This window comes from Ochotona curzoniae, unplaced genomic scaffold, assembly GCF_017591425.1.
Source record: "Ochotona curzoniae isolate NIBS_2020 unplaced genomic scaffold, NIBS_Ocur_1.0 scaffold_1037, whole genome shotgun sequence".
NCBI lineage: Eukaryota > Metazoa > Chordata > Mammalia > Lagomorpha > Ochotonidae > Ochotona > Ochotona curzoniae.
In genome coordinates this window covers 29068973-29089247 of record NW_024467083.1, presented here as the reverse complement: position 1 = coordinate 29089247, position 20275 = coordinate 29068973, and the positions used below count along the sequence as shown (strand labels likewise).

The 20275-nt window shown below is 41.4% G+C and overlaps 1 protein-coding gene and 1 pseudogene across 3 annotated transcripts in view; both read left to right on the top strand.

The window, feature by feature from the left end:
* OTUD7B (OTU deubiquitinase 7B) overlaps positions 1–20275 on the top strand; it is a 57223-nt gene that overhangs the window by 22588 nt on the left and 14360 nt on the right. For 2 of the 3 annotated variants that reach the window (XM_040998345.1, XM_040998346.1), the window contains exons 2-4: positions 11934–12083; positions 17260–17448; positions 18872–19099. In XM_040998345.1, the coding sequence (XP_040854279.1) occupies positions 11999–12083; positions 17260–17448; positions 18872–19099 (502 nt within the window). In that variant the 5' untranslated portion in view covers positions 11934–11998. Of the gene's footprint in view, positions 1–11933; positions 12084–17259; positions 17449–18871; positions 19100–20275 lie in introns of those variants that run through there. The other variant, XM_040998347.1, reaches the window with a different exon arrangement.
* LOC121168922 lies at positions 7272–7390 on the top strand (annotated as a pseudogene).

The window sequence follows — 20275 nt, the reverse complement described above, 5'->3', positions numbered from 1 at the left end:
GTTCAAGGTGAGGACTCTAGCCGCTAGGCCACCACGCTGGGCCCAAAAGACTTGATTGTTTCCAAAAGGAAAATTACTCTATGAAAGGCACACTGTGTTGTAGTGCTCAGGAAACCCTCCATTAGGATTCCATCTTCAGACTGGGAATATGTGTGCGTGTGTGTATATGTGTGTACATGTGCACATGTGCTTTGTGGTGGGAAAAGAGGATGGTGGTGACTAGGAGACAGTGTTCACAGTATTTTGGGAGGCAAGACATTGAGGTTCTGAGTCTGTAGAGCTTGTTTGACTAGATTGATGTGATTTCGCTGGTAAATCCACGGAGAGCTTATAGCCCACAGTCAGTGGAAATACCTGCATCCAGTCATTTTGTTATCACTTTAACTTTGTAAACTTCTCTCACTGCTTATGTTTTTCATCTGAAATGATGAGATTAAGTGCCTCAAAGACTATTTTAAACATTTATTGTGAAACTGAATTTGTGAAAGTGCTTTAAAAAGAAAAAATAGAGCAAAAGAGAAGTTAGTCTTAGCATGCAAACAGCTGTATAAATATATTTGTTCATATAGACCTTGGCTATGTATATTGATGAAGTTAATTTGAAACCAGTAACTAATTCAGAAGTCTATTTTTGGGCTAGATAGTTTTCAGTATCCATATGCTTGAATAGTTTAGAGCCACAAACATTTCTGAGGTATCTACTGGTAATTAGGGAATGAATGGCAGAAAAATTGAAGATTTAAGATACACTGGGAAGACCAACTAATACAGTGCAGTATATAACAATATCAAGTACAAGGTCATTGTTTTCTTTTTGGCCTGGGGGTGTTCAAATAAGTTTTAGGTAAGGCTCAAAAAGATGGAACTGTAGAGTGGAGAATTTAAAAAATAGTATCAGTGGTGGGTGCTGCTTGGACTACTCATTTTCCATCTCAGAATGCCTGGGTTGTAGTTGTGGCTCTGCTCCCTAATCTGATTTCTATTGACTTGCACCTGGGAGGGAGCTGGCCAGTAGTAGGGTCTTCCATCTGAGTTCCTAGCTTCCTGTTTTGGCCTGGCCCAGTTCCAGCTGCTGTGGTCTTGTGGGGAATGAACCAGCGAATGGGAAATTGATCCATTTCTCTGTGTCTCTCTTTGTCTCTGTCATTCTGCCTTTCAGATAAATAAGAATTTTCAAAACATAGTAATACAAGAAAGCTCTCTTTGAACTATATTATATAATTTTTGGAAAGAAAGTTTCTAATTGAAACTTTTATAAAATTAGTAGTTATACAAAGGGAAATTAATTTACCAGAGGAAATGTACAAAGTGAGTTAATTTCTTATGGCTATCCAAGAGCAGATAGTACAGTAAATTTTTAAAAAAGATTTATTTATTTTTACTGGAAACTCAATTATACAGAGAGGAGAGGAAGACCTTCCATCCACTGATCCACTCCGCATGTGGCCACAAGCACTGGAACTGAGCTGATTCGAACCAGGAGCTTCTTCTGGGTCTCCTGCGCGGGTGCAGGGTCCCAAGGCTTACGGTCATCGTCCACTGCTTCCCCAGGCCACAAGCAGGGAACTGGATTGGAAGTGAGGCTGCTGAAACACAAACAGGCGCCCATATGGGACCATGAAGCGTGCAAGGCAAGGACTTTAGCCACTAGAATACCATGCCAGGCACACTAAATTTTTTTTTTCTCCTTGTGTTATTTCTGTCATTAAATGGAAATTTGCTGACAGTAAAATGTTTAGTAGTTAAGAATCAAGCAGGAGAGAGACATTGCTGGGTAAGTAAGTATTTGAAAATTGGTTCCAGGGCCTGGCGCCATGGCGTAGTACATCCCTTGCCTTGGATGCACCAGGATCCCATATGGGCGCTGGTTCTAATTCCAGTAGCCCTGGGGTTTTGCCATCTTATTTTATTTATTTATTTTTTAAAGATTTATTTATTTTTATTGTAAAGTCAGATATACAAAGAGGGGAAGAGACAGGAAGATCTTCTGTCGATGGATGATTTACTCCCCAAGTGACCACAACAGCCGGAGCTGCACCCATTTGAAGCCAGGAGCCAGGAACTTCCTCCAGGTCTCCCATGAGGGTGCAGGGTCCTAAGGCCCTGGACCATCCTCCCCTGCTATATCCCAGGCCACAAGTAGGGAGCTGGAAGGGAAGTGGAACAGCGGGGATACGTCCACTAACTGCAGTATGTGGTAAACAGCTGCATTATTTTGGGAATGGTTAATTGTAAGGTTGGGTTGAGTTTTTTGGGTTTTTTTCTCTAGATTTAATTTAGGAGGAGAAAGTAGACATTCTTTGGCTTTGCCCTGCAGTGGAAGTAGAAAACAACCCAGAAATATGCAGAATGTAAACATTGCCTTCCAATTAAAAAAAAAAAAATAGGTAACACAAGCATACTAAGAGAATATTATAAAGTCTTTGAACCTGAAATGAGTAGAGTAGTAAAGAGTGAAGGTGGGTAAGTAGGACTGATAGAATAAAACAAAACTTTAATAAAAGTGTATGTGTGAACTTGTTGAGGGAAGTTATTTGGCAGAAGAGAGGAGCTTTTAAATAAAGATATACTGGGGGCTATGTTGGGTTCCAGTGGGGTGAGGCTGTGTTGGGCAAAAATAAACCAATGACGTTGAGATTTATTGTGTGCCAGGTACTCCCTAATGGGTTTTATGTTTCTTAATTGAATTGCAACAAGAGGTCTGAAATGCAGATAATTCCTCACTTTATAAACAAACCAAAAAATTGAGGCATTGGGCCCTGGCATCCTCATCTTGCAAGTGCTGCATTCCATATGGGTGTGGTTTCTGGCCTGGCTGCTCCACTTCCCATCCAGCTCCCTGCTTGTGTCCTGGGAAAGCAGTAGAGGACAGCTCCTGGCTCATGGCCTCAGATTGGCTCAGCTCTGGCTGTTGCAGCCACTTGGGAAGTGAACCCTTGAACCAGGGGATGGTTTACACACTCTCTCTCTCCCTGCTACCTAATCAGAAGTTGTATGAAATTTCTAAGTGCTTCTGTCTTTCCCCTTTCTCCCTGTCTAGATTCCTTGGGACTGACATAACATATATGGAGGAGTCTTTGACCTTTAAAAATTCTCAACAGTTTTGAATGTTGTGGTTTTTCCGTGAGTTTTGAGAGACGTTGCAGAGGACTCAGATGGATCCCTATTGCTTAAGGCACCAAGTTCTCTCTGCCTCTCCTTCTCTCCATAAATCTGATCTACCATGCCAATAAAAATCAATAAATCTTAAAAAAAGAAACTGAGGCATAAAGTGTTTATATATTATGTATGCATCTCTGAATCAGCCATTTCTTTCTCTCAATGTGGTGTCAAAAGGAGTTAAAGCCGTAAGGGTAGTCTTGGCATATAGACAGCCTATGTTTTCTCAGTGCTTGTATGTGAACTGTGTGTGCAAGTATTGTGATCTCATTACACTCTTTTACTTGTGTAGCTGAGGCATACTGCTCAGCTCTGGGAACTTCAGCATCTACCTCTGTAATACAGAATTAATCAGAAAAACCTCCTAGGGTTAGACTTTTAAGTGAAGTAACGTCTGAAGCTTGAACACGTATTTTACTTTCTTTCTCTTCATTTCTTCCTTTCAAAACCATCTTAATACCTCTAAATTGTACATATGCCCCTGCAGACTGGAATTTGGTCATGTTTTCTGTCTCTCTCAGAAGGTTATATTTGGTTTTGTTGGAAGACCCCATTATGACCTATAACCAATCTGCCAAGATAATCATTCATCGCTCCCTGCTACCTAATCAAGAGTTGTGAGAAATTTGTAAGTGCTTCTGTCTCTCCCCTTTCTCCCTGTCTGGATTCCTTAGGACTGACATAACAGACATGGAGGAGTCTTTGACCTTTAAAAATTCTCGACAGTCTTGAATGTTGTGGTTTTCCAGAGGACTCAGATGGATCCCTGTGCTTGAGGCACCGGGCATAGGAATGTAGAAGCCATGAGGGATGTTGTTAAATGTTCTTAAGGCATTTTAACAGAGCTCTGTTATCTATAATCATTTAATTTGGAGTCATTTTCCTGCTGGTAAGTAGCTGGGCACTCAGAGCATGCAGACTAATTTTGATACAGTATTAGTCTGAGCTAAACAGTGTTTAGAAAGAGAAATCCCTTGCAGTCAGTCATATAACAATCTTAAGAAATGGGTTTGAGATATGCCATTGTTTTAGACTTGCCCATGTATGACATTGTTAATGCTGGTGTGTGTGTGTGTCTTTCTATCTGTCTGTGTGTGTTTGTGTCTTATAGAATACTCTATAAATAAATTTCAGTAAACATGAATTAAAATTGAGTGCCTTTGGAGTGTTTGGATGCTACAGATACAAGATGAACAAGATATTGCCCTCAAATTGCTCCTGGTGTAGTGGGGAGAGAAATACATAAATGAACTCAAATAGCATGCACTGTGATCAATATTACAGCAGTGCAAGGTGTCATTACTGTTCCAGGAGTGGAAGTGGACAGTTTAACCTGAGAAACCAGAGAAAGTTTTATAGATGAAGTAGTAATGAAGTTAAAGAAGAGTTAAGAATTCACCTGCTAGACTGGGAGTCTTTGCAGGCAAGAGGAACTTTATGTGTAAAGACACTAAATTTTGAAACATTTAGTGTACTTGAGAAATTACCAATACAAAGAATAATGGGAGATAGTTAAAGGTGGAGAGTTAGGTGAAGCCAGATCAGAAAGGACTTCATTTGTCTTATACAGAAATTTGGATTTTAGACTTTAGTCATCACCCACTGATGATTTTAGAACAGTGGGGTATAATACTGTCACATTTGCACTTGAAGTTGGTCATGGTGGTTGCTGATAAGAGGCTGATTAGTGAGTGGAGAGAGGAGGAAGGAGAATGTAGGAAGATATTTCCAGGCATCTGGGGTATTAGAGTAAGAGGTAACCTGTGGAAGGCATTGGGTAGATGTGAGAGCCCTCTAAAGTAAAACATTTGTAAGGAAAAGGTCAGAGAGAAGTCCGGGATGGCTGTCAGGCTTGTGGCTTAGGTCATAGACCGGATGTGGTATTACTTTCTAGAATCAGCAGTATTGCAGAAGGACTGATTTGAAAGAGCTGGAGACAGAAAAGAATGAGCTCATGTTTTTATGTTGGTTTTAAGTGTCTGTGAGATTCCCAGGTGAGGAGGAAAAATTCTGGGGCTGTGGAGTCATTGCCAAAACCACTTGTGTTCTATCCCAACTATTCTCACTATAATCAAGGTGCTCTTTTGATTAGGGAACTTGATTGTTTCTCAGTGGCTTCTCATTAATAAAAGGATGAAATTTCAAGTCTTTTTCAAGACTCACTTGCCTTCTTTTTATTTTGTTCCTATGTGTTCCTTCTTGCCACAGAACTTGGATCTCTTTCCTCTGCCTTGAGACGTTCTTTCCTTTCTAGTTTGTCTCTCCATTTGCTGCTTATTCTTCAATTCTTAGAGGATCACTTTCTTAGGCAAACGTTTCTCAACTCAACTCCATATAGGAGATAACATTCTCTTCCCTGGCATTTATTGCAACTGTTTGTGAAGTTGTGCATGTGTGTGTTTCAACTTACTGGGAGCTCTGTAAGCACAGAGGGATTGTGTTAAGTTCATTGTGTCTTTCTAATTTTTCAAAGATTTTTCTGTATTTCAAAGAGAAAAAAGGGACAAGCAAGAGCATGCTTCTGATCACTGGTTCACTTCTCAAACTTGCATAGTAGCCATTGTGGCTGAGCAGGGCAAAGCCAGGAACTAGGAACTCAGTCTGAGTGTCCTACGTGACTGACAGGTGCCTAACTACCTGATACATTTAACTGCTGCCCTCCAGGATGTACCTTAGAAAGAAGCTGGAATTATTACTGGAGCTGAGGCTCAAAACAGGATGCATAGTACAGGATGTGGGTGTCCTAAGTGGCACCTTCACTGCCGAACCAAAAAAGCATGTTTATTCCCCCAGTTGTTTTTTTTTTTAGCTTTATTTATTTATTTATTTTTTTGAAAGGTAGATTTACGGAAAGAAAAATCTTCCATCTGCTGGTTCACTCACCAAGTGGCTGCAATGTCTGGAGCTAAGCCAGTCTGAAGCCAGGAGCCTGGAGCTTCTTTCAGGTCTCCTGCATGGGTGCAGGAACCCAAGGCTTTGGGCTGTCCTCGATTGCTCTCCCAGGCCACAAGTAGGGAGCCGGATGGGAAATGGAGCAGTTGGGATACGAACCGGTGCCCACATGGGATCCCAGATCACGCAAAGCAAGGATTTAGCCACTGAACCATTGTGTCAGGCCTGCTCCCCACATTTTAAAATAATTGATTTTTAATTTATTTAAGGCACAGATTAATAGAGGTAAACAGGAAGATATCTTGTATTCATTGGTTCACTCAAAGCCAGGAACTCAAACTGAATCTCATGCAGGTAACAGGGACAACCACTGTGCGGCCTCCTACAGTGTGCGTTAGCAAGAAGCCAGCACTGGAGCTGGGACTTGCATGCAGAGACTATGACATGGGATGTGGGTTTTCAACTGGCATCTCAATTACTAAGCCAAATGTCTGATTTTTGCTTGTTCTAAGATTTACATATTTATTTATTTATTTATTTATTGAAGGGCACAATGACAGAAGGAGGAGAGACCTCCAATCTTTGAATTTACTCCCCAGATGCCCACAATAGCTCAGGGTTGGGTGAAGCTGAAGCCAGGAGCCAGGAACTCAGTCCAAGTTTCCCATGTGAGTGGCAAGGACTCAAAGACTGGAGCCCTGTCTGCTGCTTCCCAGAAGTAGTATCAGAAAGCTGGGTTAGCACAGAGGTGTCAGGACTTGAACCAACAGAATTGTTGGCTAGATTATGCAGGAGAGCATTGGAATTGCTCAGATGGTAGGATTTGAAATGAGGAAAATAGTAAGGCAGATAACTAAGTCTTCAATAAATAAGATAGTCATAGTCCTTTCCTATGGAACAGAAATTAAAAAGTGCTGTTTGGAAGCAGTGATGTGGTACAGTGGGTTTAGATGATCCAGGCTTTGGACCAGCCACATGACTTTTCAAGGCTTTTTCATTCTATATTTATAAATTAGAAATAATAACCGACTATTGTTAACATGTAAGATGGGTGTTAGGAAAGTGCTACATGTATGAAGGGGTCTTCAAAAGTTTGTGGAATAGCTTACTGTGAAAACACTATCTTTGGAGTCCCCAAATTTTTTACATCAAAATGAACAATATTTTAGCTCCAGTGCTCCCGTCCCAGTCAGGTACCTGTGTCCCCCGGCAAGGACGGCGCCACCTGAAAATCGCCCCGGCCGTGGCCGTGGGTGAGACTTGGCTCCTACAACCACTGGGGCTTCAGCTCACCCCTCGCTGCCTGGTGTGGGGGCATGAAACCCAGGTACCGACAGCAGAAAAAAAAAAAAAAAGAAAAAAATGAACAATATTGTAAAAGTTGAGCTCTGGGTATAGTTTTTTCACAGTAAAAATTCTTCACAAAATTTTTGAAGACCTCTTATACACATAACATCTTTGGAGTGAACCCATGGATGGAATTTCTCTGTCTTTTGTAACTGTTTCAAATAAAAAACATTATTAGAACTGGTTTCTGTTATTGAAGTTTTCTGACAATAAAATGGACATCGTGACTAAGGATTGAGTTCACTTTCAGAGCTTGTATTCAAGTGAGATAATGATTTTTTTTGTCAGAAATGCAATAGAAGGATTCTTGCATGGAGGGCAGTCATTAGATTAAATAATTGCTGAAGGCCATTCCAATTGGAAGATTAAAAGATTGAGAGTTAAAATGAGATCTATCTATATACCAATCAATGAAATATTTGAGTGCATCCTGTGTGTATTTTGAAGATTAAAAGCCAGTGTTCTGGATTTTTTTGTTGTTGTTTTGTTTTTGTTTATTTTTTCCTTCCTGTGCATTGAAAGGCACAGGCTGCGAATGAGTCATTGGCTTTGATAGCCCTATTTAGAATTGGAGAAGCTCAACCAGGTGTTAGTGGTGATGTAACAAAAGCAAGGTCCTCACCTGTTGGGTAAGGTTAGGGTGGAGTCCATGGTATGCACCTGGAGACATCAGGTAGAAGCATGTCTGCCAAGAAGTTTGGTCAGAGTTTAAACTTCTGCTGCAGAGCAAGTCTTTCTAGATATTGTTGGCCTCTAATTTTTTTTTTAATAGCTTAACCTGCCATGTTGACATGTGTGGCTGTAATGCCATGACTTTGACATTTCTCATTTTCCCCGCCTGGAAGTTTATGTCTGGAAAATTGCCCACAAGCCTGTGGCTTGATATCTTTTCTTTCTTCTGAGCATCATTTTGCTGATTGCTGTTTGTGTGTTTATTGTATATTTCTCACATTCCTTCGGAAAATTATTTAAGTGGCTTCACTGTTACTTGACTTTTTTTTTAAGAGAGAAAAAGCTATATTTGTAGTTTTTGATCATATATGTTTTTAAGGTTTTTGCTATGATCAGTGCAGTAACTAAAAGGGGTTGGAGAAGGAATTCTTGCTTTTGTTAGAGAAGGGAGTGGTCATTGATTTTGAAGGAATTTAGTTTTTTAGGATGAAGGGACCTAATTCATTTCATGAATTGATATTTTCAGTTTGAGGTATCCTGGGCCAAAAGTTCTTTATTAGTTAGTAGCCCTTTGTGGTGAATTGGAAATGGAAATTAAAGTAAGCTAGACACTGAGAGCAGTCAGACTGAGCCAGAATGTGAGGTTCATAGTTTATGAAACCCAATTGAGGGAGATCCTCTTTCAGACCTGGAAAGAATCTTCTTGAAAATCATGTAGTCCAAGTCCAGGTTATGAAAGAGGCACCTTTTAACAGACAGAGCTGGGCCCTGAACTGGCATGCTCATATAAGAATCAGGTCTGGGATCACTTCAGACAAAGTTTCTTTGGGGATACCCCCGACTGAACCACTAGACTCAGAACCCCAATCATGGGGAGAATTGCAGGATCTGTGATCTGACCATGGAGTGCATGTGTCAGAACTGGTCCTCCTTCAGTGGCTTTGACGGAGCAGTGGGTGGCATACCCTGATGCAGATGGAAGATTTGGCAGTACATTGGAACCAGCAGAGGACATTGGTGCCATGGCAGAGGAATAAGGGCAGAACATATTGATCAATTATCCCAGCCAAGCATAGATAGCAAATATCTGGGCAAATGGAGACTCTGGGGTGGACTGTGTCAGCCAGTGGACGTTGGAAGGATTCCTCATCCATGGATTGGCAAGATCGACAGCATTTCAGAACTATCGAAACTGCTTAACCAGAACCCTTGGAGCACGCTCCACATCAGAGACCTTGGGATGACATCAGTCAGTTCCCCATCCCCTGGTACTGAGGTGATTGGGAGGCTGGGTGCAGCTTCTTCCCTTATCTCTACCCTTACCCTGATACAAGAAGAAAACGAAAATTTGGAAACAATGGTCTCACCTACTTTCCCCTATGCCTGGACCCTTCTCACCCTAATCAACTATGTAAACATCATCTAAAATTTTAAAAAAGAAAGAAAAGAGTCACCTTTGACTAAAGTCACTCAATTAGTAGAGGGGACTTGGAAAATGTGCGTCATCTTTTCTATTTTTCTGTGAGATGTTTGACGCTTTCGCACATAAATGGATGGAGGTAGAAATTGTATGAGAGTGGTGTGAGTAATGATATGATTGATGTCTGCTCGGAGACTTTCTAAGACTTTGAGAGATAGGATTGGGACCAGGGTAGTGCCTTAGAATTTCTGAGCTGCTAAGCTCAGGTTAGTGATGTACTGGTGGCTAGTATGGGGGTTCACTTAGTTGCTTAATCCTTTATGCATTAGGCATTTATTGACTGCATACTGTATTATAGATGCTTTGCTGAATGTTAGGATTACAATAGAAATAAATCATTCCCCTGTCATGAATCTGTACTACTAGAGCGGTGTAAGGGAGAATACCCATGTACCATCTCTTTTAAAAAACAAACAAACAAACAAACAAAAACTAGACAGGTGTCATGGCATAGCAAGTTAGTCCTATGCCTGCAGCACTGGCATACCTTGAGAGTGCAAGTTTAAGTTCAGCTACCTCACTTCCCATCCAGATCCTGCTTATGACGTGGGAAAGCAATGGAGGATGGATGGCCCAGGTGCTTGGACCACTGCATCCACATGGAAGGCCGGGAAAAAGCTCCTGACTTTGTATCATTTCAGCTTTGGCTATTGCAGCCATTTGGGGAGTAAATCAGCAGATGGAAGACCTCTCTGTAAATCTGCTTTTCAAATAAAAATAGAATGGGTCTTTTTAGAAAACAAATACTAATGTTATCAGATTAGTGGCTCGCTGAATTTAAAAAATATTTATTTTTATTGAAAAATCAGATATACAGAGAGGAAGATATTCCATCTGGTGATTCACTCTCCAAATGGCCACAATGGCTGGAGCTGCGCCAATCCAAAGCCAGGAACCTCCTCCCGATCTCCCATGCGGCTGCAGGTTCCCAAGGCTTTGGGTCGCCCTTGACTGCCTTCCCAGGCCGTAAGCAGGGAGCTGGATGGGAAGCAGGACCGCTGGGATTAGAACCAGCGTCCATATGGGATCCCAGTGTGTGCAAGGTGAAGACTTTAGCCACTAGGCCACTGCGCCAGGCCTGGCTTAGTGAATTTTAACCCACATTCTGTAACCCTTGTTGTCTATTTTTTTATTCTTTCTAAGGAATGCAGAATATCAGGATCTGATACTGCTGCTGAACAGGCTGAGTCCTGGGGTAGAGAAAGACATTATAAGAAAGCGTTGCTGGGAATCACCTATAGGTTGTAGGCTCTTTTGGAGAAGAGATTTTTGCATCATCACCTATTGCCTTCAGTAATTCTACCTTTGTCGTTTGGCAGGGGAAGGGTGGGTGTGATAGAGCAAGGAGGTACCTGGCGACCTTCTGAATGGGTCTTCTTCCAACAGAGAATTGGAAACCAAACAGAATTGCCTCTGAGATCGTCCTTCACTGTTACTGCTTCCTCAGCTGGGACTGTCAACCTCAGGAATGTTGGGCTGGTGCCAGCCTACCGGGGTCAGGGACATGGCTTTGAACCAGTCAGGTCTGAAAGAAGAGATCTTTTGCAAGTGATTGCTTTCTTTGGTGTTCGCTTGAACCATTTCTCCTGAGTATAAAAAGACATGTGTGGGGTAGGCTCGTTTTCCTGAGATCATGTTTTTCTTGGGCAGAGGTAACCTTAGTGTTATGAACCTTTGGGATTCCCCTTGTTATGCCAAATAGCTCATTTGATTTCCAGGAGTTTTGCTTAGTTTTAGCAATCAGTTCTCCCATGTCTTCTACTGTCAGATCACTAGTCAACCCTGAAATTATCTGGTGCACAGTTTTCATTTATTCCACAATATTTACTGAGGGCCTGTGTGCGAACACTGTACCTGGTGCTGCTTGCTGGGCGTACATTAGTAAATAGAATGCACAGGCTGCCTGCTTTCAAGAAATGTGTGTATTAGAGAAGGTTGCTAGACAGCTTAACTGCAAAGAATTTCAAATGCTAGGAGGAAAATAAGCAAGGTGCCATGTTCAAGAACATTGCGGGTAGGGGGTTCTTTGGATTGATGATCTGCTGCCTTCTTTTTAATTTTCATAAGCAAACTCATGGTTGAAATTAATATTCTAGAAAAGCAGAAAAAAAGCTTTACTCAGAGTTGTATCGATTTGTGATTGATGTAGGAATCAAGACCTTATTTTTGGTGGAATATTAATAGGAGCTAAGGGGCTAAATGTTATTTTTTTTCTAAATGTTAGTCTTCGTAATACATCTTGAACTGTTTTAGTTTACAATTAAACTGAAATGAATGAACCGTGATAATTAGTCTCCCCATTGGGTTAGAAAGTTGCTGAAATTGGGCTCTGATTATTCTGTTGTAGTGTAATTTGAGTTTTATGTGTTTACTTCCTCCTTAGGTGGAGGCTAAATTTTGATCTATGTCCTGCCTGCATCCGGCTGCTTGAAAGTACTTGATGATCACATGACCCTGGACATGGATGCTCTCCTGTCGGATTTTGTCCGTTCCACAGGAGCAGAGCCAGGGTTGGCCCGAGATCTCCTGGAAGGTAAGAAGTCATAGGGGAGAGTAAGAAAGACAAAGAAAGATGTGATGTTTATAGTTCAAACAATTTGGATTTTTTAAGGTTTTCAAGAAGATACTGTATCTATCTATCTATATATATGTGTGTGTGTGTGTGTGTTTGAGTATTCTGGATTTCAAGGCCCTGAAGGATTGGAGTCAAATCTGCTGTATTCTTTAGCGTCTTAATTAACAAGTGCTTTTTAATGAAGAAGAATATATAATGGCACAACTGGTAAGCACATGGAGAAGGGGCAATTTTTTAGCATAACTTTTTTTTTAAGATTTATTTTTATTGCAAAGTCAGATACATACATAGAGAGAGGAGGAGAGACAAAGAGAAAGATGTTCCGTCTGATGATTCACTCCCCAAGTGACTGCAATGACTGATGCTGAGCAGATCCAAAGCCAGGAGCCAGGAACTTCCTCCACGTCTCCCATGTGGGTGCAGGGTCCCAAGGCTTTGGGCCACCCTCAACTGCTTTCCCAGGTCACAAGCAGGGAGCGGGATGGGAAGTGGAGCTGCCGGGATTAGAACTGGCGCCCATATGGGATCCCAGTGCATGCAAGGCGAGGACTTTAGCTGTTAGGCCACCCCACCAGGCCCTAGCGTAACTTTTGAGTTCCTCTGCTTTTCCCCACATTTCTTATCACCTTTCCCTGTCACATTTGGTCATTTTCAACCTGAAAGGTCATCCATTATTCTCTGCATCCTTCAAAATTTAATTCAAATAATTCCTTTTGAATAGAACAATCCTTAAAGAAAAAAACACAGAAGCCAAAAATAAAGCAATCTTAACCGTTCCCCAGTCTTCTTATCACAGTTGTTGAATACCTCTAAGTTTTTGATATGCAAAGTACTTGAGATGCATTATTTTGTCCCCATAGCCACCCTGTGTTATAACTTTGGGAACTGATGTTCAGTGAGGTCACGTAGGATCTGATGTAGGCAGTTTTCAGACTGACTTTGTTTACAGTCATACGTTATTGTTTACACTCGCACACATGCAGATGCACATGCACGTGTGTGAAAAGAAGCTGCGGTGCTGTGAGTGTGCTCATTGTAGATCTGGAAGGCCTTTGAGGAAGTGAGAGTTGAACTGAAACCTGAAGAATGAGCAGGAATAATAAGAAAAGGAATGGAAGAGAGAATGTTTATACAGAAGGGCCCAGTGGGAGAGAGAATTTGGCATTTGGGATAAATTACGGGTCAGTGAAGTAGGATGAGGACTGCCAGAAAACTGGATTGAGAGGCAGGAGACAGCATATGGGAGGAGTTGGCTTTGTTGGCCATAGTAAGAAGTTTATATTTTATTCTAAGTTCACTGGGCTGAAAAGCTGGTGAAAGATCTTGATCCAGGAGTGACATGATTCACTTCAAGTTTTTAGTACTGTTTGTAGAGTACGGAGTAAGTCGGGAAGTGATCACTGACAAAAGCAGTAAAGAATATTGCCAAGTTCAGGAGACAGATGATGGTAACTTGGGCTACAGCCTAACAGTGGAAAGAGAAGTAGATAAATACAATGTAGAGGAATCAAAGGACTTGGCCTTCATTTTTATTTTCTTTCTCTCTCCCTCTGCCACTCCCTATGCCTCTCCCTCTTTTTCCTTTAAAAGTGAACTTTGGGGGCTCAGTGCAATAGCCTGAAGTCCTCACCTTGCAAGCGCCAGGATCCCATATGGGCACCGGTTCTAATCCCAGCGACCCCACTTCCCATCCAGCTCTCTCTTTGTGGCTGGGAAAGCAGCCGAGGGTGACCCAAAGCCGTGGGACCCTGCACCCACATGGGAGACCAAGAAAAAACTCCAGGCTCCTGGCTTCGGATCAGCTCAGCTCTGGCTATTTCAGCTACTTGGGGAGTAAATCATACGATGGAAGATCTTCCTCTCTGTCACTGCCCCCTCTCTGTATATCTATATATCTCCTCTGTATATCTGCGTTTCCACTGGAAATAAAATAAATCTTTAGGGGAAAAAAAATGAATTTTAGGGGTGACATTTGGCACAGTGGTCAAGACGCTGTTCCAAACACCTGCATCCTGTATTGGAGTGCATAGATTTGAGTCCCAGCTGTGCTTCCATTTCCAGCTTCCTATTGATGTGTACCATGGAGGAACAGGGTTCTGCCACCACATAGGAGACCTGGCTCTTGGGCATTTAGGGAACTAGCAGGTGGAAAATCTCTCATTGTTTCTCTGCCTTTCAAAAAAAGAAAAAGTTTTTTAAAAAATCTCCTATGTTTATAGAGCAAATAAGAGAGGAGAAGAGATTAGAAATAGAGAGGCTAAAGAGGTTACCCCTGAAATACTCAAGACTTAGTGACAATTAATAGGACCTGAACTGGGCCAGAGCAGTTAAAATGCACAAGAAGGAATGAATCTGAACATTCCTGAAACTCAACTGGGTGATAAAGGAAGAGAAAGATGAGATCTTAAGAGCTGAAAATGATAGAAATCTCTGGGCCTTGAGGAATATCAATTTGTTTTTTTCTTTTTCTTTTTTTTTTTTTTAAGTCATTCATACAGAGAGGAGGAGAGACAGAAAAAAAGATATTCTATCCACTGGTTCACTTCCAAAGTGGCTGCAACAGCTGGAACTGAGCCAGTCCGAAATCAGGAGCCTGGATTTTCTTCCTGGTCTCCCACGTGGGTGTAGAGTCCCAAGGCCCTGGGCCATCCTCTCTTGCTTTCCCAGGCCACAAGCAGGGAGCTGGATGGGAAGCAGGGCATCTGGGACATGAAAAAGTGCCCACATGGGATCCCTTGCATGTAAGGCAAGGACTATAGCCACTAGGCTACCTCATAGAGGCCATTATATCATTTCTGATTTAGGAAACATGAATCAGAGACCGTGAAGATGGTGGGCATTCAGTTTGGAAATGCTGATTGTTAAGGGGCTTTACAGACATTTGGAAATACATAGTGTTCAAGATATGTCATTCTTCCATTCAGTCATGAGGACGTAGTCCTCCATAGTGTCTTTTGAGGACACAAATCTTCCATTTGTTTAGCAAACCATCAGAAATCCTAACCCCCTACATTCTAGTAGGAAAGACAGTCAGTAAACAAAAAGTATGGTAACTAACTAATAAAAAAGTAGGTCATAAGGTGGTAGATGTAATGGAAAAGGGTAAGGGGGATGATGAGGCTGGCTATGTGTTTTAATTACGTAGTCGGGGTAGGCCTTACGAAGATGATGACATTTGAGCAAGTACCCGAGGCAGAGGAGGGAGTGTCTGTGTGGAGAAATTGCAAAGAGCCTTTGAGGCAGTGGGAATATTCAATGAAAATGCCTAAGGTGGGAATGGTGGTAACAAGCCGGGTGAGGAAAGGGATTTGAAGAGATGGAGCATGTCATGACTTAAAGGTAAGATCATCAGGCATGGATAAAAAGTAAGCTTAACCAGAGAATTATACTAAGAAGAAAAATAGCAGTACTAGTATAAGTAAATAGTGCTGTCTCTGAACGAGGCACTATTCTGAGAAGTTGCAACTCATTCAAACTTCATAATATTTCCAGGAAATAACTATTTATCATCATTCATATTTTTACAGATCAGGAAATTAAAACACAAAAAAGTGGGTGGAAAAGTAAACCAGATCTTAGGAAGCCATGAGTGTTAGCAAAGTGTGGGTTTTATTCTGTAGGCAGTGGTAAAGACTTAATAGATTTTCATCACTATGACATTTACCTGAGAGAAACTACTTATGAAGAAAGGAATTTTATTTCAGCTCGTCATTTTGGAAGTCCAAGACTTGGTGGTCTCCTTGGTCTCATGTCTGATGAGGACAGTGGATGGCCAGATGTGTGCAGAGCATGGATCACTGGTTGACTGGGAAGCAGGGAGTCTGGGGTAACCTGGCTTTTATACCTAACCCTTTAGTGAGAGTATGCATCCAGTGGTCTGAAGACCTTCCACTAGATACCTTCCAGATACCATAACTGGACCTGGCCTCCATCCTCCAGGACCATTAACTTAGGATTTGGGGGATTAAGTGTTTACCAAAGTTTGAGAAACAAATCAGGTTCAAACTGTACCAAGCCATTGGTAAAGATTTTGATCATGGAACTAAAATGATCAAAACTGAGCTTTAGAAAAATCTCATGGGATTTGTTCAAGTAGGTTGGAGGTGGGACTAAGTGATAGGAGTTGAATTAAGACAACAGCAGATAAAATAGAAAAAAATATGAACAATTATGCACATTTATGTTTTAATTGAATAATTTAACTTGAGAAAGCAACAGAAAAACCTGCTGTGACAAATCTATTTTTTGGAGTCCTTTCTTCATTAGATTAGTAATTCTTAAATTTGAGGAACGTATAGTTCCCTTTGACAAGCTGATAGGTACTGCCAAGTCTTTCACTAGAAAATTGCACATGTCCATAACCTTATATAATCTATAGGGGCTCACACTGTGGCATAGTAAGTTAGGCTTCTACCCACCATGTAGACATCCCATATGGGCGCTGGTTTGTGTCCTGGTTGTTCCACTTCCCATCCAGCTCCATGTTAATGACTTGGGAAAGCAGAGGAGGATGACCAAGTGCTTGGGCTCCTGCATATCTGTAGCAGAACTTGAAGAAGGTCCTGGATCCTGGCATCAGACCAGGCCAGCTCCAGCTGAGGTGGCCATTTAGGGAGTGAATCAGTGGATCGAAGATCTCTCTCATTCTCTTTCTCCTTCTTTTTCTTTCTCTGTTTCCCCCGTAACTCTGCTGTTCAAATAAATGATAAAGTAATTTAAAAAAAGAAAGGCTAAAATCTCTTTGGTTCTTATCGTTAGGAAACTGGACTTGAATCCTGCTTGGCCTCGGTACACACTAACTGTGAGTTTGGATAAAGCACTTTACCCCTCAGACTTGTAAAAGGAGATTCCCTTTTAGGTTAGGAGACCTCTAGGGAGTCTTCTTCATAGGGAGGAAGTTTCTCTTCTCAGGGAACTTACTGAGGAAATAGACAATAAATCAGTAATTGGGTATTTGAGGTGCAAGTTTCACACAGAACACTGGAGCAGGATAAGGAAAAGAAGACCTACTGACGTGTGCAAGAATTTGTGTTTGCTGGTTCTGATAGGCTGGCGAGACTGATCCTTCTGTGTCTCCATAGCTTCCCTTTCACTCGTGCATACACAGTTGGCGTTTCACTTTATCTCTTCACAGGAAAGAACTGGGACGTGAGTGCCGCTCTCAGTGACTTCGAACAGCTGCGACAAGTCCATGCCGGGAACCTGCTCCCACCCTTTAGCGAAGGGAGTAGTGGCTCCAGGAGCCCTGAAAAAGGGTGTCCTGATAGAGAAGCTGCTCGGCCTCCCCGGCCCGTGCTCCAGCGGCAGGATGACATCATTCAAGGTACTGGGGTGGCTGAGGGATAGATCTGTGTATAGAGTGAAAGCGGGGTCAGAAGGACTGCTAAATACCAACAGAAAGTTGATGATCCTGTGGAGGTGCTTTCATTTCTTTGCCTTTTCACTTGGCACATGCAGATGGAGGAGACCTCGGTCTGTCCAGGTGCTTGAGTCGCCTTCTGCATCTTGACTGTTATCCTGTATAAAGACCTGCTTCACATAGTGTGGCAGAAATAGAAGAGGATAATATCTAATGGGCAGAATAAGACAGAACACTACTCTCTGCTGTCGTAGGGTAGTTTACTAATATTTGCCCCGTCTAGGACATTTAAAAAAGCTATGTCCTTCTAGGAATATATCGTATGTATACTATGTATATATATACATCTTTTTAACAGATAAAAACATAAACATATACACGCAGTGTACTATTGTATTATTTTATGTAATTAAAACTTGAACAGTTTTTAATGTCCATTACTAAAGCAGTGGTTAAATAAATTTTAATTATCCAGTCATTAGAAAGAATTAGGTAGAATTTGATATACTGTTGGAAAAATCTAAAATCTTTCAGAAAGTTTAAGATAAAATACAGTGTGTGTAAAGTGCTCCTATTTGTGTTTTGAAAGATGATTCTAAAAGCTGTCTCTGCTTTGGTTTGCATGAAACTTCTAGAAGGATACAAGAGTTTGCCTCTGGGGAAGAAATGGAATGTTGAGTGAGGAAGCAAGTTTTTTGTACAAGCATTTTATAACTCTTGGTACTGTTTTGACTTTTTTTTTTTTTTAAGCCAGAGACTTTCAAGTGCCATGTATTCAAGACAAATGAAATGATCTCAGGCACTCTCCACATTACTGTTTTCCTCTGCAGCATATTAATAATTGACTGTCCCTACACATTTCTGATAATATGAATATTAAGCACAGTTGTGATAGATACTTTAGATATTACTGTGAAAAAGAGGAAAGTTCCCAAGTGTGTAGGATCTGTCATTAGTTTTTCTTTTCTATACTAGAAATCCTTTTTACATTCTAAAATCCTGAAAATTAGCAGAATATTTGAATAAATCTAGCTCATTGAAGCCACATTTCCTATATTCCATTTTCCTCCTACACAGAATGACCAGGTTGTTAAGTGAATGGGGAGCTTATGTTGAGAAACAGAGTTGTGAGAAGATGAAGGGGCTTGTTAAGCAAATTCCAAGCAGGAGTAGGAGGAGTGACTGCTTGTTGCTAATGTGTTTGCAAAAATACTATTTTCCGTAATTCTCCATGTGCATTTGGCTTGACGGAAAAGGACTGTGAAATACAGTAGGCAGGCAGACTCAGTTTTTCCCTGACTGGAAACCCAGTAACCACCAGCACTTCAGTGGAAATTTCTCTGAGTGGGCTGTGTGTATTCTAAGGTGACTCCATTTCTCATTGCAGAAAAACGCCTGTCTAGGGGCATCTCCCACGCCAGTTCCAGCATTGTTTCCCTGGCCCGGTCCCATGTCTCCTCCAATGGTGGGGGTGGGGGGAGCAGTGAGCACCCCCTGGAAATGCCCATCTGTGCCTTCCAGCTTCCAGATCTCACTGTGTATAATGAAGACTTCCGCAGCTTCATAGAGAGAGACCTCATTGAGCAGTCCATGCTGGTGGCCTTGGAACAGGCAGGTCCGTGAGTAGTACTTCCTCTCTTTCTCCTTCCCTCTGCTGTCAGTGGGCTGGCCCTGATCAGGAGCTTCCGGTGTGAGTGTGTGATCTGACTGTAGTCAAAGAGTCAATCAGATAAGCAGGTACTGAGCAGGGCTGCTCTTTGAAGTTAGAGAATGGATGCAATGAGACGCTTTGCTCTGGAAATTTCCTATTTGATGGAAGGATGCCAGACATACATATGAAAGGCTTAGGAATCAATAGCTAAAAATCAATATGAGGGGAAAAAATACAACTAATTACAGTTGAGTCCTGGTGAACAGAAAAGAACAGTGCTATAGGTAGTGCACAGTACTGATTAAGCGAAAGGTTAAAATTTATTTGTATGGAGCTTGCCTCTTGAGTTTGTTTACCTTTATAGCTGTGTTTGTTTTAAACTGCTGTTCAAAGTAACTCATGTGATAGGGTGAGACTGCTGGGTGTTCTAGGAGGGCTAGTCGGTTGTTTTTAAAACTATCGTCAGAGAAAGAGGTAGAAATTAGGGGCATGGAATGAAAGTTTTTATTTTTCATTTTGTTCCCATCTATGTTAGACATATACATGTATTTGGAACTTTTTTTAACTTAAAATTAATGTTATCTAGACTAGACATATAGACCAGTTTTTCTTTCTGTAGACTTTAAAAAATATACATTTTTTGTTTACTTGGAAGGCAGAGTAACAAAGAGAGAGATTTTCCATCCACTGGTTTATTCCCCAGATGAATGCAATGGCCCGGCCTTGGAGAAGCCAGGAGTGCAGAGCTTTTTGTGGGTCTCATCTATGAGGGCAGGAGCCAAAACACTTGAGCCATCTGCTGCTGTTTTCTTTGGCCTATCAGCAGGGAGCTGGGTCAGAAGTTAAATGGCCAGGTTGAGAAGAGGGTCCTCACGGTGGATGCTGGCATCCCAGCTGGCAGCTTTATGTGCTATGCCACAGCATTGGTCTTTGAGACTTTTCAGTAGTTCAAAAAACTACTAAACTGTCTTCATGAAATATTTTCTTCATGTAAATGGTGGTTGACAATTATGAGACAGCCATAGAATTCATACTCATTTTCTTGAATATTTTATGTACTTTGTCTAATTGTTCATGTCTCTAAAGTCACACCACACATATGCTAACATGTTAAGTCTCATATATGCAGATGTTAGACAT